The sequence below is a fragment of the Triplophysa rosa genome, linkage group LG17 (genome assembly GCF_024868665.1).
Source record: "Triplophysa rosa linkage group LG17, Trosa_1v2, whole genome shotgun sequence".
Classification (NCBI taxonomy): Eukaryota; Metazoa; Chordata; class Actinopteri; order Cypriniformes; family Nemacheilidae; genus Triplophysa; species Triplophysa rosa.
In genome coordinates, this window is record NC_079906.1 from 6,551,184 (window position 1) to 6,567,430 (window position 16,247).

Below are 16,247 nucleotides of genomic sequence, written 5' to 3' on the forward strand. Positions count from 1 at the left end.
AATGTGTCGACTGCTTTATGCCTTGTACTATACATTTGTCTTTGTCTACGGTCATTGCCTACTTGTTCAGGTAAATCAATATATGTTGACGTGTATGTTGTCTGTTGAATTCGTCTTAATATGTCGTCCTGCCGTCTTTTTCACTGTTGTCCTTATTGTCGTTTGGTTCTGTCAACTTTACTGTCGTTCTGTTCTGTCATCTTTGCTGTCGTCCTGTCTGTCGTCCGTGCTGTCGTCCTGTCTGTCGTCCGTGCTGTCGTCCTGTCTGTCGTCCGTGCTGTCGTCCTGTCTGTCGTCCATGCTGTCGTCCGTGCTGTTGTCCTATCTGTCGTCCTTGCTCTGTTAGCTTTAAAATTGTTTAAACTGTGTCAAATATGTGCGCAGGCGCAGACGCAAAGATGTTCAAACAAACGTCTTATCATCCTCACAATTAAAAAAGTTTACAAACTGTTTCCATACCTCCAGGTCTTAAACCTTTTTACTGAACGCGCAACGCGGAAGTCGCGTCTGATTCATAACTGGAAGGATTATCCAAGCCGAATTTCACAATTTTTTTTCAGCAGACTACCCAGATAGCAAACGGACATTGTTTCAGAGTTGTGTTTGCTAACAAGTTCGTGCCGTGCGCGCTTCAACTTTGCACTACTGCCATAAAGTTGGTTTGACGTTGGACGTTCGTGAATTTAGGGACCATCTCTAAAGTTACATACACATTAAAATATTTGTTTAAAAGTTCAATTGCATTTAAAGGGAATGACTTACAGCCACAAAACTTACTGTACAATGTTCATGTGTGTGTCAGCTATAATGCACATCATTTAGATTTTTTATGTTTATTATAATAAACCGTCAAATCAAATGCAAATATTCCTATGTGTTTCACTACTGTATGGACTCATACACAAAAATGGTGTGAATTATAGCTGACACACAATTTTGTAAACTTTTTTTGTGAGGATGATAAGACGTTTGTTTGGACATCTTTGCGTCTGCGCCTGTGCACATATTTGACACAGTTTAAACGATTTTAAAGCTAACAGAGCAAGGACGACAGCACGGACGACAGCATGGACGACAGACAGGACGACAGTACGGACGACAGACAGGACGACAGCACGGACGACAGACAGGATGACAGCAAAGATGACAGAACAGAACGACAGTAAAGTTGACAGAACCAAACGACAATAAGGACAACAGTGAAAAAGACGGCAGGACGACATATTAAGATGACTTCAACAGACAACATACACGTCAACATATATTGATTTACCTGAACAAGTAGTCAATGACCGTAGACAAAGACAAATGTATAGTACAAGGCATAAAGCAGTCGACACATTTTTGGCACAAATGGAACCCCATATCATAAAACATAAAAACTGACATTAACTGTTCAGTTAACATCATACAGTAGTAAGAATCACGTGTGTATGTAAACTTTTGAACTGTATTGTATTTTTTGTGCAATTATTTATTATTTTGTGATGTTGACTATTAACATCTGTTATGTAAAATAACTTGTTCAAGGCAGTACCTAATTAAAAACAAACCATTCTTATTTATAAAATACAAACCCTCTTATTTTTCTTAAGTTAAGCAACATTTTCCAGATTCTGCAAGGTGTAGGCCTATGTAAACGTTTGACCTCAACTATATGCCTTTTGTCACCTATTCTAACACGATCATGTCGGGAATTTGCTTGTTCTTATACTTCAGGTAGCTAACAGTTAATGACCGTACTACATCAAATAACAGCCGTCGATCTTTATATTTTTAAACAATTTGCACCCCTACTTGTACGAGGCAACTCTCATCGGAACTATTTTCTCGCGCGGATGACGGATGACAATTTAATTGGTGCGCACTGGAGCGCGTTACAAATTTCAGGTGTTTCTCGAGCAACAATTACATGGACGCAAAATTTGCGGGGTGGAGACATTTTACAGCTGCACTGAAAGATATGCTCATATGCTCCAAATTACACCAGGTAACTGTACGTAACGTTATTGCGCAGAGTTTACTTGCATCCGTTTTAGGTCTAAAATCACCATTTAAAGCACATCGGCAAGGAGTGACATATCCTCATGGTGCTTATTTATTTTTTAACGAAAGACGCATGCTAGGATTTGTAGTGATCTTTCCGGCTTTGTTTGTTATTTTGTGGCAATTGTTGTGATGAACACTTTCGCGTTAGTTGGGCATGTCGCATGGCTCATGAGCTTGTTAACTTTAACCGCGTAAGACAAGGCTATTTAAGTTAAATGGATCTTCGAATTATTGTTTGATCGCAAAATGTGATGCATTAAAACGTGTTTATGTATACAGGACATGACTCTGTTTTCAGTGTTTAATCGTTGTTTAAAGGCTTTGCAGTGTGTTCGCAACAACTGTGCATGATGTTTTGTAGGCCAGTTTTGGAATGCAACACCCAGTTCTATATAAGATTGAACACACGGTGTAAAGAAATCTGTTTTTGTGGTCAGATTGCTTTACACGCTTTGATTTTTTTGTCTTAAGTGCACAACTGGCTTTAAAATGTCCACCCTAATGGTTTAAATTGGGTATAGTGGTAAAATGTCATGTTTTAAGATTATAATGTCTTTTAATGGTTCTGTTTGCAGAGTGATTCTGAAGGATGAACAGCAGTGGTCCAGCATACCCTTTGGCCTCTCTGTATGTAGGTGATCTTCATTCAGATGTCACTGAGGCCATGCTCTACCAGAAGTTTTCTCCGGCTGGACAGATCATGTCCATTCGTGTTTGCCGTGATGTTATTACACGCAGGTCCCTTGGATATGCTTATATCAACTTCCAGCAGCCGGCTGATGGTGAGAAAAGATGCCTTGCCTTACCTGCACCTGGTTGTTCTGGATGACTTTGGATAGAATCAAATGTCTGTTTTGATCATTCTTCAAGTGAAGTTAACATTTTAATGTGTGCAGAAGTATCCAGAATATATAAAGAGATGATGTTGACTTCCTTTCATGTTGTCCCAATTGTCGTTGAATTATTTTAATATTTCAACAGGAAGAGTTCCATCTCTCCTGTTGACTATAATGTTTCATTGATCACTATTTACAGTAATGTCATTGATTTATAGCGGAATGTGCCCTTGACACAATGAACTATGAAGTCCTCAAGGGTCGTCCAATCAGGATCATGTGGTCGCAGCGAGATCCAGGCCTGAGAAAATCTGGGGTGGGAAACATCTTTATCAAGAACATGGATGAGTCTATTGATAACAAGGCTCTCTATGACACTTTTTCTGCTTTTGGTAACATCTTGTCATGTAAGGTATGTCCCATTTTCATCAATATTTGTGATTTTGACACATTTGAATAAGAAAAAAAAACTTTATTGTATAGGCTCTTTTATTTGCATAATGTGAGTAAAGTTCTAATGAAGTAACTTTGTTGGAATATGTCTATTATGTTTTATGGTAAAGTTGTGGGGGTTTTTTTTCATTCTAGGTTGTTTGTGATGAAAATGGCTCAAAAGGTTATGGGTTCGTGCACTTTGAGACTCAGGAAGCTGCCAACAGAGCTATTGGGACTATGAACGGCATGCTTCTGAATGATCGGAAAGTGTAAATATCATAAAGTCTATTACTGGAATACTACCGTCAGGTGGCACCTCTTTCTTTTTTCTTTCACATTTAGCTTTTTTTAAAATGGATAGTGCATCCAAATATAAAAATTTTTTCATTTCCTCATGCTCATGTCATTCCAAAATGGTATGATTTTCTTCTGAAGAACACAAAAGATTTTGTTGGATCCTGAGAGCCAAACAGCATTGGCGGCTATTGACTTCAATTGAATTGACACAGAACCACTGAGACATTTCTCTAAAAATATTATTTTGTGTTTTAAAGAAGAAATGACATGAGGGTGAATAAACGATGACAACAGTATTTTTTGTTTTGCTTTAATGCTTCTATCCTTTATTGCTGTAAGCAACACCTTGCTTATGCTCCACTGTCTGGATTTGTTGTTAAAGGGCCTTATTATTTTCCTATTAGATCATTGCATAACTCTCAACCTAATAAGGGTTTACACTTTTACATTGGTTACTGTGTCTGTTTGTTTTTCAAATCTTCATGTGCAGTTTTGTAGGGCATTTTAAGTCTCGTAAGGAGCGTGAGGCAGAGATGGGGGCTAAAGCCATGGAGTTCACCAACGTCTACATTAAGAACTTTGCTGAAGATGTTGACACTGTGAAGTTGAAGAGCATCTTTAGTGAATTTGGTAGATGGTTGTATCACCACTAACTTCACATCTCGCCTTAGTTTTATTACAAGATATTGATTTACTTGGCCTCTGATTGACAGGTAAGACCCTCAGCGTTTGTGTGATGACTGATGAAAGGGGACGCTCTCGTGGCTTTGGCTTTGTCAACTTTGAAAACCATGAAGATGCCAGAAGGGTATGATAATAAACCATTATGTTTGTATGTGTGACAATAACCTGGAGCTGTTGAGTATGAAGTCTTTTGCTCTGTTAGGCAGTAGCTGAAATGAATGGCAAGGACTTGAATGGCAGGGTGCTGTATGTGGGTAGAGCTCAGAAGAGACTGGAGAGACAGGGAGAACTCAAACGCAAATTTGAGCAAATAAAGCAGGAGCGCATACAACGGTACCAGGTACACACTAATGCCTTTTCCCCATATTCCTGACATACTCATACAGAATAAACAATAGTTATGTACGCATTGTTTCTTTCATTGTAGGGGGTGAATCTTTATGTAAAGAATCTAGATGACAGCATTGATGATGAGAAGTTGAGGAAAGAGTTTGCGCCTTATGGAACAATTACTAGCGCAAAGGTATTGTTAAGTGCACTATAATACACAAGCATAATCAACAGAAGTTATGTATTAAGACGAATATGAATATGGTCTAGGTGATGACCGATGGGGGCCACAGCAGGGGCTTCGGTTTCGTGTGTTTTTCTTCTCCTGAAGAGGCCACGAAGGCAGTCACTGAAATGAACGGTCGGATCGTTAGCACCAAACCGCTATATGTGGCACTCGCCCAAAGAAAAGAAGAGCGAAAGGCCATCCTTACCAATCAGTACATGCAGAGGTTAGCCAGCATTCGAGCCATTCCCGGCCCTGCCATACCCAACGCTTACCAGCAGAGCTCTGGTTACTACATGACCACTGTACCACAGGTTAGCTTTATGCGAGTGTTTATTGCAGTTTGTTTAATCACTCTTGTGTTAATGAAAAGGTTTGCGTTTCTAGCATCAGGTTCGCTCTTATTACAATACTGTGCCAAACCTGCGGCCCACACCACGCTGGACAGCTCAAGCTCCAAGAACACAAGGTGAAAGTCAATTCACATGAAACCTAGTCACAAATTGAAGTGAATGACTTAAAGGGACACTTCACCCAAAGTAAAAATTATGTTGTTTACCTACCCTCGAGTTGTTCTAAATATTTATACATTTCTTTGTTCTGATGAACACAGAGAAAGATATTTGGAAGAATGGTTGTAACCAAACAGTTCTCGGACCCCATTGACTACCATAGTTGCTTTATGAATTTCTTTGTTCTGTTGAACACAAAAGAACATAACTTGAAGAATGTAGGAAAGCAAACAGTTCTGGGGTACGTTTTTGAGTGTATTAAGTGCCGTGGTTTAATATTGTTTTTAACCTTGCTTCTACAGACCATGTTTAAGGTGGTGTTTCTAGTCTTTTGACCCTCAGTAATGTTCTTTTGTATTCAGTGTCCATTTAAAACATAACTAAATGTGTTCATTTCTGTTATTGTCCACACCAGCTCCATTCCCAGCTGAGTTTGTGAGACAAGCAATGCCACGCAGACCCTCCACCACCATAAGCACGGTCCGCCAGGCCTCCACTCAGGTCCCTCACATTGTTAACAACACCCAACGAATGGGTAAGTGTCTGTATATTTACATTTCTGTGCAAGGTCTCCATATTATTGGGCACCGATGCGTGTTGTCATTTTGTCTCATTTTAATTGTTGTTTTTGGATTAACTGTGCAGTGTCTTTTTAATGTCTATGTTTGGACAGCTAACATTGGGACACAGACGGCTGGTGGGAGAACAGCAGGAGGAGCTGCAGTCAGAGGAGTCAGTCAGTACAAATACTCCGCCGGAGTCCGTAATGTGCAGCAGGTCATCCACGCACCAGCTCCTGTTGTTCATCAGGTAAAATGAACATGCATGTCACCACATATGCAATGTAGAAAATACATGTTCACACGCACACACACTTGTTGACGTTAAATTTTTAAATTTGGTTAACCATTTAAGGATTTTTTCATAAAAAATGTAATATTTCACATTCAAGCTAATGGTATAGTTGAGGAATTTTGTGGTAAATAGTTTCAAAAGTACTTAATATCTCCAAAAACATAGCATTAATGTATAGATGAGAAGTAAACAAAAAATGATATATTATTTGTATTATTAAAAATGTATATATTTTTTTACAATTACTTCATCAATTGTTGGGGTCATACTGACCCCAAATACCAGTAGTGTATACAGGAAACGAGGACCATATGAGGGTTAAGTATCAAAAGTACTTTTTATATTAAATCTACAGTATTTAATGTAAAGTTGAAGCAAACGTTGTTAATAAAAGTTTATTTATAAAGTTTTTATTTATTATATAAAAAGTTAAGTTTTTTTAGCATAAAGATAAAAAATGTACATTTACATCTACAGTGAGGGAAATAAGTATTTGATCCCCTGCTGATTTTGTAAGTTTGCCTACTTACAAACAAATGAAGGGTCTATAATTTTTATGGTGGGTTTATTTTAACTGATAGACACAGAGTATAAATAAAATCAGGGGAAAAAAATGTTATATAAAGGTTATAAATTGATTTGCATTTCAGTCAGTGAAATGTGACCCTGGATCACAAAACCAGTCTTAAGTAGCACGGGAACATTTTTAGTAAAAGACAAAAATACAAATTGTGTGGGTCAAAATGATCGATTTTTCTTTTATGCCAAAAATCATTAGGATATTAAGTAAAGATCATGTTCCATGAAGATATTTTGTAAATTTCCTACCTTAAATATATAAAAACTTTATTTTTGTGAGTGGATGGTCTGCCACAGTGCCCCTGATTAACAACTTCAAAGGCAATTTTCTCAATATTTAGATTTTTTTGCGCTCTCAGATTCCTGAGTTTTAAACGGTTGTATCTCAGCCAGATATTGTCCTATTCTAACAACTCATATATCTATAGAACGTTTATTTATTCAGCTTTCAGATTATGTAAAAATCTCAATTTCGAAAAATTGACCCATAAGACTGGTTTTGTTGTCCAGGGTCACAAATAAGTATTTGATCCCCTACCAACTAGCAAGAATTCTGGCTCCACAGATTGGTTATGTGCCTATATGGACCACAGATTAGTCCTGTCACTTTAAGAAAGTACTCCTAAATCAGCTTGTTATGTATATAAAAGATGCCTGCCAACAGAATCTGTATCTTCCATTCAACCTCTCCACACCATGGTCCAGACCAAATAGGTTTTAAAGGATGTCAGGACAAGATTGAGACCTGCACAAACCTTGAATAGGCTACAGACAGAAGCTTGGTGAGAAGGAGACAACTGTTGGTGCGATTATTTGGAAATAGAAGAAATACAAAATAACTATCAAATGCCCTTGGTCTGGAGCTCCCTGCAAGATTTCCCCAATGGGTAAAGATGATCATGAGAAAGGTTAAGATCAGCCCAGAACTACACGGAAGAAGCTGTTAATGATTTCAAGACAGTTGGGACCACAGTTCAAGCAAACCATTGGTAACACGCTATGCCACAATAGATTGAAATCCTGAAGCACCCGCAAGGTCCTCCTGCCAAGAAGGCCCCCTGGCTCGTCTTAAGTTTGACAATGAACATCAAATGATTCAGAAAAGGCTTTGGCGAAAGTGCTGGCACTGCTGTGAGACCAAAATGACTCCTGTGTTTGGAGGGAGAGAAATGCTGACTATGACCCAAGAACACCATCCCTACAGAGAAGCACAGTGTTGGAAACATTCTGCTTTAGGGCTTTTTCTCTGCTACGGGTACAGGATGACGGCCCATGTACCGTAAAATCTTGGACGAGAACCTCCTCCCCTTAACTAGGTCACTGAAGATGGGTCATGGATGAGCCTTTAACATGACAAAGACGCAAAACATATTGCCAAGACAACCAAATAGTGGCTTAAGGAGAAGCACATTAAATGTCCTAGCCAGTCTCTAGACCCTAGTCCTATAGAACCTCTGTGAAGGAGGCTAAAACTCCAATTTGCTGAGCGACAGCCAAGAAACCTTAAAGATTGACAGAGGAGTGGACTAAATGTATCCGGACACATGTGCAAACCTGGTGACCAACTATCAGAAATGTCTGACCTCTGTGCTTGCCAACAAGGGTTTCTCCACAAAGTACAAAGTTATGTTTTGCTTGGGGATCAAATACTTATTTCACTGACTGAAATGCAAATCAATTTATAACCTTTATATAACATTTTTTCCCCTGATTTTTTTTAATATTCTGTGTCTATCAGTTAAAATAAACCCACCATAAAAATTATAGACCCTTCATTTGTTTGTAAGTAGGCAAACTTACAAAATCAGCAGGGGATCAAATACTTATTTCCCTCACTGTATGCATTTGGCAGATGCTTTTATCCAAAGTGACTTAACATTGCTTTGTACTATACATTTGTTTCTAACTATGTGCAATCCCTGGGATTGAACCCATGACCTTGGTGTTGCTAGCGTCATTCTCTGAGCCACAGGAAAGCAAGAAAAGCAAAAAATGGTGCTTACATAGAAATGTACAACTTTGAAAAAGCTTTATCTCAAGCTCAGTACTTTCATCTGGAACAACATGTTGCCAAATTGCTAAACTATCAAAATACAAGTTCAGAAACCACATCTTTACTTTATAACTTATAACTTTATAAAAGGATAGTTCCCTCCCACCCCCAATATTATTCCTCTAAGAGAACAACTTGGAACAAAATCAGAACAAATCTGTCTGGCCCTTACTTCTTTCTTCCCTTGCATTTCCCTTACAGTAACAACCCAGTCATTTGATAATTCATTGAAACTGAAAAAAATGCTGTTTGTCTTTAAAAGAAGCAGTACATTAAATCCTTGTGTTGAAATTAACCGCAGCAAGCACCTATTTGAAATGTAGTGGAGTAAAAGTAAAAGTCTGCAGAAATATAAAGACTCAAGTAAAGTACAAATACTCCCAAAAAATACTTAAGTACTATACTTAAGTATTTTTACTTCATTACATTACAACACTGCATACCAGTCAACTTGCAGTAAGTAATTATGTAAAACAAAACTAACTTTATGTCCTCCGATGGTACAAAGACACTGTTAGAGAGCCCCTAGTGGTAGACGGAGTCATTACAGCTAAAACACATTTAAACCATTTTATAAACACAAGAGGACAAATTATAGCCACAATAAAACTACAAATAAGATTTGCACTTATTCCTTGAATTTTTCTAAACTTGAAAAACATTTTTTTTTAAAGTTCTGTCTATGCAGTGAAATGTCATAAAACATTAGATGATAAACATTTGCTTTTGTTTATTAGATGAAAGAGGTAAATGTTATGCTTTTATCTGTGTTAATGCTGCTAAGCTTACTTTTCTCAGCACTTTTTACAATGTTTCAGACTTTTTGAATGCTTTGGCATTTTATAATGTAATAGTCTCATGAGTGAAATCCAAAGGGATTCCTCTGTTAGCAGACTTCAGAGTGGACAAAAGGCATAAGTTGTGCTTCAGAGCATTTGGTAGACCGAGGCATTACATCTAAACTTGCTATCAGCCATGACAATAAAAAATGAAGGGTCTGTAAAGTAAACATTGATTTTGTTTTTTATGAGCTGGTGGACGGAGACAGAAAAAAAGCATAGACTGCTTTCTTTTCAACACCCCACTATTTCAGATTTTCTAAGGATTCAGTAGGGCTCTGTAGACTTATTTCATGATTTAAGGGTCTGTGTGTCGAACCGTAACCTAACTTGAAGGAGAGAATTTTTTTATCGATTTAAAAAGAACATTCTGGTTACAATACAAGTTAAGCAGCGATTTGAAATGGTTTTTGTAAAAATTGATAAGTTTGTAACCCACAATATTTCTTAAAAAAAAACAATTTAAAATTTTAAATCTCTTATTATTTTTATATATTTAAAAATATATAATATATTTTGTATATATTATGCAAGTTTCCAGAGGTCTTGTAAACTTTAGAAAATACATTTGTGTATGTGCCAAGTACACTTAGCCAATAAACTTGTCTTACCTTTTTTTAAAGCAGCTTGGCATGGTACAATAGTTCTGAGAGCCTATTGTGTTCAACATCACGTGTGATATTATAGCGCCCCCTGGTGGCTAAACTGAAAGCTGCCCTTTAAGGTCCTAAATGCTCTCGATGTTTGTTTCAGCATACCTCATTGTTTCATTTTAGGTGGCACATAATACAGAACCTGCGGTTCACGTGAGGGGCCAGGAGCCTCTTACAGCTTCAATGCTGGCAGCTGCACCCTTAAAAGAACAGAAACAACTCCTGGGTATCACACACATGCACAAATGAGGGAAAGAAGATGATTGACAGCAAAAAATTATAATTTTGTCATGTTCTTTATATGCCTGACATCTGTGCATCCTAAACAGGTGAACGCCTGTACCCCCTGATACAGGCTATGCATCCCACCCTTGCGGGGAAGATCACAGGTATGCTGTTGGAGATTGACAACTCTGAGTTACTGCACATGCTTGAGTCTCCAGAGTCTCTGCACTCTAAGGTTTGCACACTCAAATTAATAACCATCAGTGTCCATAATATGATTAATGGTGAGCAAAGATCTAAAGTTATATTATGCCGAAGTGTTAATTTGAACTTTTTAGGTCGAAGAGGCAGTAGCGGTTCTTCAGGCTCATCAGGACAAGGAGATAACAACGAAGAAGTGAAGAAGCTCCCTGAGGCAAGCCAGTTATTTCACACAAACAGGCACAACTAGTCTTCTGGATAAGAATTAGGTTTTATTTATGTAAAATAACAAATTTTACCAAATTGCGAGTTCACATGTCAATCGTTTTTTTATAGGCATGCACGCTGAAGTTCCGTGGAGGTTTTTTCAAAAACGGGGAAGAATGAAAAGGGTTGAAAATTGCACTTCAGAGTCATGTTATTCAATGTGTTGTAGTTTTGACACAGCAAATGCCATTTTGATCTCCACAATGTTAAGTTTATTCTGAGTTTGTTTATAAAAATGAAAAATGGAAAAAAGAAAAAGGATGATAATGCAAAAAAATTATTTGAAATTTCTCTCCAATAAATATTATTCTGTCTTGGTGTACATGCAAATGTTGTTTCAGACTCTTATTGTTAGTCAATTCTATCTTTGTGACATACACCTCTCAAGATCACAGTGCACTTCTGCCATGGTTAATATTGTTTTTACCCAATAAATGGGTGAAAGGGTGTTAGTGAGTGTTGATGTTTTGTCTTGCTCATCGTTTGTACTTGGTAAGTACAGAATCTCAAGCACTATGTGAGTTGTTGATGCATGTTAGTTTTTTATGTTTTAATGTTTCTTTTTCTCTGTTCGCACTGCTAATATTGGGCTGATGGGAGAACAGCTGGAGGAGCTGCAGTCAGAGGAGTCAGTCAGTACTCCGCAGGAGTCTGTAATGTGTAGCAGGGCATCAATTCACCAGCTCCTGTTGTTCATCAGGTAAAGTGTACACACGTCACCACTAATGTCATTCGAGTCCTGTAAAAGAAGTGTGAGATTTATTAAATTGGTGATAATACAATTTTCTGGTTGAGCCTTATTCCATTTAATGCTTTTTAGCGGCCTTTCTGAATAAGAAAATTTTATTGGGAGACAAGTAAACTTGCAGAAAGTATAATTCACATAAAAACAGCCCCTTATAGCCTCTGGTGTGGGGCAAGGCATTGCTTGTGTTAGAGAGCCTCTAGTGGTAGGCAGAGGCATTACCGTTTACAGACATTACGGGCGGTTTCCCGGACTGGGATTAGTTTAAACCAGGACTAGGCCTTAGTTTAATCAGAAAATTTAAGTAGTTTTAACAAACTACCCTTACAAAAAACATTACTTGTGTGCATTTTGAGGCAGCACAAAGGCACTGATGTATTTTGAGATATGTCAGTGCAAGTTGTTTTCAGTTTGGACAGCTCTTATTTTAGTCTAGTCCCTGTCCGGGAAACCACCCGTTTATCAGTCTTATTAAGTAAACATAAATAACCATGTTAAAAATAGCGTTATAAAAATGTTATTAGGTTTTACACCGCTTCATTAAATCTTTAACAAGTTTAACTTTGGATAATCTTTTCTTTTTTGTGCAAATCTAAATCTTGCTATCGGCCATGAAAATAAAAATGTATAATGGCTAAATTAATACTCTTTTATTAATACTCTTAAATTAATATATTAATAAGATATATATATAATGCTTTGCCCTTTCACAGTTTTTATGTACATTTGGAAATAATCTTTTAGTCTTAGTTCTGGTTTTGAAGTAATTTCTGTCCTGAAATGTGACTGTAAACATTTTCTTTTTTTAGGAGCTGGTGGATGGAGACAAAGAGGAAGCATAGACTGCTTTCTTTTCAACACCCCCACTGTTTCAGACTTTGAGCGCCTGGCCTTGTGGAATGCTGTCGTACTAGTGACGAAACCAGTCTGGGTGTCGGGGGGTTGGCGAACGTCTGTTCCGGGGGAAGGAGACTATTCACAAAGCTTCGGGACGTCACCACTGTGAGCCAATCCTGTTTGTTTGAGGGTTTTCAGATTTGCATGTCTATCTGTTCCTGGGCAGAGAGATGTAGCTTACACTAAATATCTTGTTTTTAAAGGTTAATCATTTATGTGAGGCTTAAATTTATGTAATAGCAAATGTACCAGGTTTGTATCAGGAATGTGCCAGCCAAAGACCAGTACATATGGTTGTCCACATACCATCTATTAGAAGACTGGCGGGAGGACCCTGGTATAAATATCCAGCGCCCCAGTTGCTTATTCGTGCTTGCTTCGGCAGCACATATACTAAAATTGGAACGATACAGAGAAGATTAGCATGGCCCCTGCGCAAGGATGACACGCAAATTCGTGAAGCGTTCCTCATTTTTGTCCTTTATTTATAGTTTAATTCATCATTTTAATCAAATTCTTTATAATGAATACATTTAACTGAAAATTAAATCAGCTGTGCACATTTCTAAAGCTTCAGTAGGGCTCTGTAGTCTTATTTCATGATTTAAGGACTGTGTGTTGTCATGTGTTGAACCATAATTTAAAGTTCTCACCTTTAGGTTTTTATCTCTTTAAAAGAACATTCTGGTATCAATACAAGTTAAGTAGCAAGTTGAAATTGTTTTTGTAATAATAACTTCATGCCATAAAAGCTCTTTACTTGTTTTGGTAACCCAGAATATTTCTTAAAAGAGATTTAAATGCACATACATTTTTTGCACAGTCCTGTGGATTATTTTTCATTTGTAGAAAGGACTCCACAGTTTGGTGGAAATATATTCCTTCTGTCTTGTAAGCCTATGTTTTAACCCATATCAGTAAAGCTGATGTGAAGGGTTTAAAGGCTGTGAGCTATGAACTGTGAACACTTCTGAGGAACCATGATTACGAACTGCAATTCTTGCTAACAGCTGGAAATACGTCTAAGGAATACAGCTACACTGGGAACGTTTTTGGATTACTCCTTGGTTTTGGGATTTTATGAACTTTGACTCATCTACCGCTGTGAACGGACAATGTTAGCGTTACACTCTCAAACATTACCATCCTCACGGACAATCAGATAAGGGCTTTTCTCTTTTCTAATGGTGATGAATATGTTTGTGAATGTGTATGTTTGTTATACTTATGCAAAAGGTGTCGCAGAAAAAACAGATCATCTGAAAGAGAAATGTTGTTTAATTGCAGAGTTTAATTACAAAAAGTTTGTGAATGCTTGCCGTATATGTAATTCCATCTGTTTATTTATGCTGTTTATGCGGTAATACAAACATTGGTTAGTGACCCCTCCCTAAAAACAGATATATAAGCAAAGCTCTATATAAAGAGAGCGGCGGTTATAACTTCAAGTGTGATGAGCACATGAGTGAAATGCAGGTGTCACAGCTACTACACAAGTTACATGTGTGCACGATGAACATGTTACCCATGTATTCGCCAGGGCTGGTGTAGTCCTCCGACAAATTACGGCCCATAAACTGCTGGCTCAGGGTGTTGGCATACCGCTGCAGCTGGCCACCGTAGCAGATATCCTTTCTGCTGCCACCTTCAACGGCAGCAACCGCACGAGCCTCATTCCACTGTACAAGCCCTTCCAGCAAGTACATCTGAAAATGAAGATAATTTGCACTTGTTCCTATAAAAGCAGGTAGAAAGAAGTTAGCACCATGGAAAGGAAAAATGCATACCTGGCACAAAGCGGTTCAGATGCAGGTGGAAGGACTCCAAGGACGTCGAGCCATGTGCACAGCGATACTGGGGCAGAATGACCCCCCCCATTTGTCACCTGCCCTATCTTTCTGTATAGCTGCACACCTGGTTGGTCCTGGATACAGTCGATGTGCCGCTGCTGTGTCCGCCAGATCTCTTTCATCCTGTCCTTGTCAAAGAGCCTCCCATTGTGTCCGTTGCCTCCATGAAGTCCTTAAGGAGCTGTTCGATCAGCTCCTTAGTCTCCTGTGCCCCACGAGTGCGGTGACGACAGTGCCTTGCCAATTCTTGAGCGGTGGGCTTGCAGTCACAGGCCTCCTTCAGCCTCTCAACATCGCCAGCATCTCACTCGAAGATGCAGGCCGAGAGGTGTCCCATGAAGGATCCATACAGCCGGTGGCTATCTGTGGTGACCCCGACTGCAATGCAGCGCATAAAATGCCACAAATCCAGCCTGACCACCAGCTGGTCCCACTCGCTAAACATTGCCACCACCTTGCCTTTACCTCCTGCGGAGCAGCTGTCCCGGTCCACGTAAAGGACTCGTGGAGGAGCTTGTCCACAAGTCCGGAACACATGGGCAGCAGGCCGTTTCCCTCTCTTTCTTTGAGGACGCACATGAGGACTTGTCCAATTTCATTCCCCACATCTGTCACCCATGCAGCAGTGCCAGCAGCATCACCAGCTAGCTTCTTGGTGATTTAAAGTACACGATAAGAAGTATTACTATTATCATGCAAGGAACACTTTAATTTTACAATGAAAAACTAACACTAAATCAGGTGTTACCTTTTTGGTGGAATCCGTCTTTAAGATGGAGCCACAGACAGAGGTGACCCGGGCCTTTAGCTCAGGAAGCCGTGTCAGTACGTCTTTAGTGTACACGGACAACAGCCAAGATGGACCAGGCACGGGCACCATCTGTGGCAGTGGGGCAACGAGACGGCTGGGATCAGTGTCCTGGGTCACAAAAGTCTTCAGCACTGACAGGTACAATGCTGACTGGCTCAGCCAATGCTCTTTGTGTCTGACGCACAGGTGCCTGTACAGAGCTGTGGCACTGTTCCCCAGCGTGCGCCCCCACAGCAATCTCACAACCTCCCTATCGCAGGACAACATATGTAGTAAAGAAGACCATAGCACAATGTCAGACCTTTAAGTGTGTGTTTGTTATGTTATGTTATGTTGTGTTATGTTAGGAGACTTAAAAATAGATTATACCTGTAGGTTAGGACTGCAGGAAATTGATCACGGTGGCTGGGATCCAACTGGTTCAGGATGTCTCGTGACCAGGCTGCCAGCTTCTTCTTGCAGGACCGGCAATCGAGGTACTCAGTCGCCATGAAGTACCACCCATTTAGGTCCAAGACTCTCCTGACGGTCTTTTACAGCTTCTGGTATGTACGCTGGATCCCACGGCGACGGCAGTTGGGCTGGGAGCACAGTAGCTTGTATGCCCACATGCGGTAGGGAACCCAGAGGAACAGCTGCTTGAAAAGGCTCGGGTTTGGAAGGAGGCTTGGAGTAAGAGAGGACGGGGTCCAGGGGGAGACCACCACAGAGCAGTTTTTGGTCAGTCCAACCTCCCAGACTTTCTCTGTAAAAGAGCTTGCTGACCCACAGTCTGTCTTTTGGGAGGTCTGCTTCCAACCTTCAGGCAGCAGCAGCAGCTGTGGAGTAAGAGAGAAAAAAGTTATTTCTTATCTGTTGAGGGTCTATTTAAGTTACCATTTGAACATCTGTCTTACTTCAGTG

General features: G+C 39.3%; 2 protein-coding genes, 1 long non-coding RNA gene and 1 other non-coding gene across 4 annotated transcripts in view; 3 read left to right on the forward strand and 1 right to left on the reverse strand.

Moving 5' to 3' along the window:
• Positions 1-1,906: 1,906 nt before the first annotated feature.
• Positions 1,907-11,305, forward strand: pabpc1l (poly(A) binding protein, cytoplasmic 1-like). The gene is made up of 16 exons (XM_057356959.1): positions 1,907-1,990; positions 2,625-2,831; positions 3,104-3,297; positions 3,474-3,589; positions 4,108-4,247; positions 4,331-4,425; positions 4,504-4,641; positions 4,729-4,824; positions 4,902-5,171; positions 5,245-5,326; positions 5,785-5,904; positions 6,043-6,179; positions 10,472-10,574; positions 10,678-10,808; positions 10,912-10,988; positions 11,111-11,305. Exons 2-15 carry the CDS (start codon positions 2,639-2,641, stop codon positions 10,972-10,974), a joined length of 1,878 nt encoding a protein of 625 aa, XP_057212942.1. The 5' UTR covers positions 1,907-1,990; positions 2,625-2,638; the 3' UTR covers positions 10,975-10,988; positions 11,111-11,305.
• Positions 11,306-11,636: 331 nt separating this feature from the next.
• The window catches only part of LOC130568464 (uncharacterized), a 6,520-nt gene continuing 1,909 nt past the window's right edge, over positions 11,637-16,247 (forward strand). The window contains exons 1-2 of the long non-coding RNA XR_008964698.1: positions 11,637-11,741; positions 12,596-12,788. This is a non-coding gene — a long non-coding RNA (uncharacterized LOC130568464). The remainder of the gene's footprint in view (positions 11,742-12,595; positions 12,789-16,247) is intronic.
• LOC130568675 (U6 spliceosomal RNA) lies at positions 13,053-13,159 on the forward strand. Its single transcript, XR_008964729.1, has one exon. It is a non-coding gene; the product is annotated as a U6 spliceosomal RNA (small nuclear RNA).
• On the reverse strand, positions 14,613-15,887 carry LOC130568463 (uncharacterized). The gene is made up of 3 exons (XM_057357336.1): positions 15,714-15,887; positions 15,282-15,594; positions 14,613-15,184 (listed from the first exon to the last, which is right to left on the reverse strand). Exons 1-3 carry the CDS (start codon positions 15,833-15,835, stop codon positions 14,813-14,815), a joined length of 807 nt encoding a protein of 268 aa, XP_057213319.1. The 5' UTR covers positions 15,836-15,887; the 3' UTR covers positions 14,613-14,812.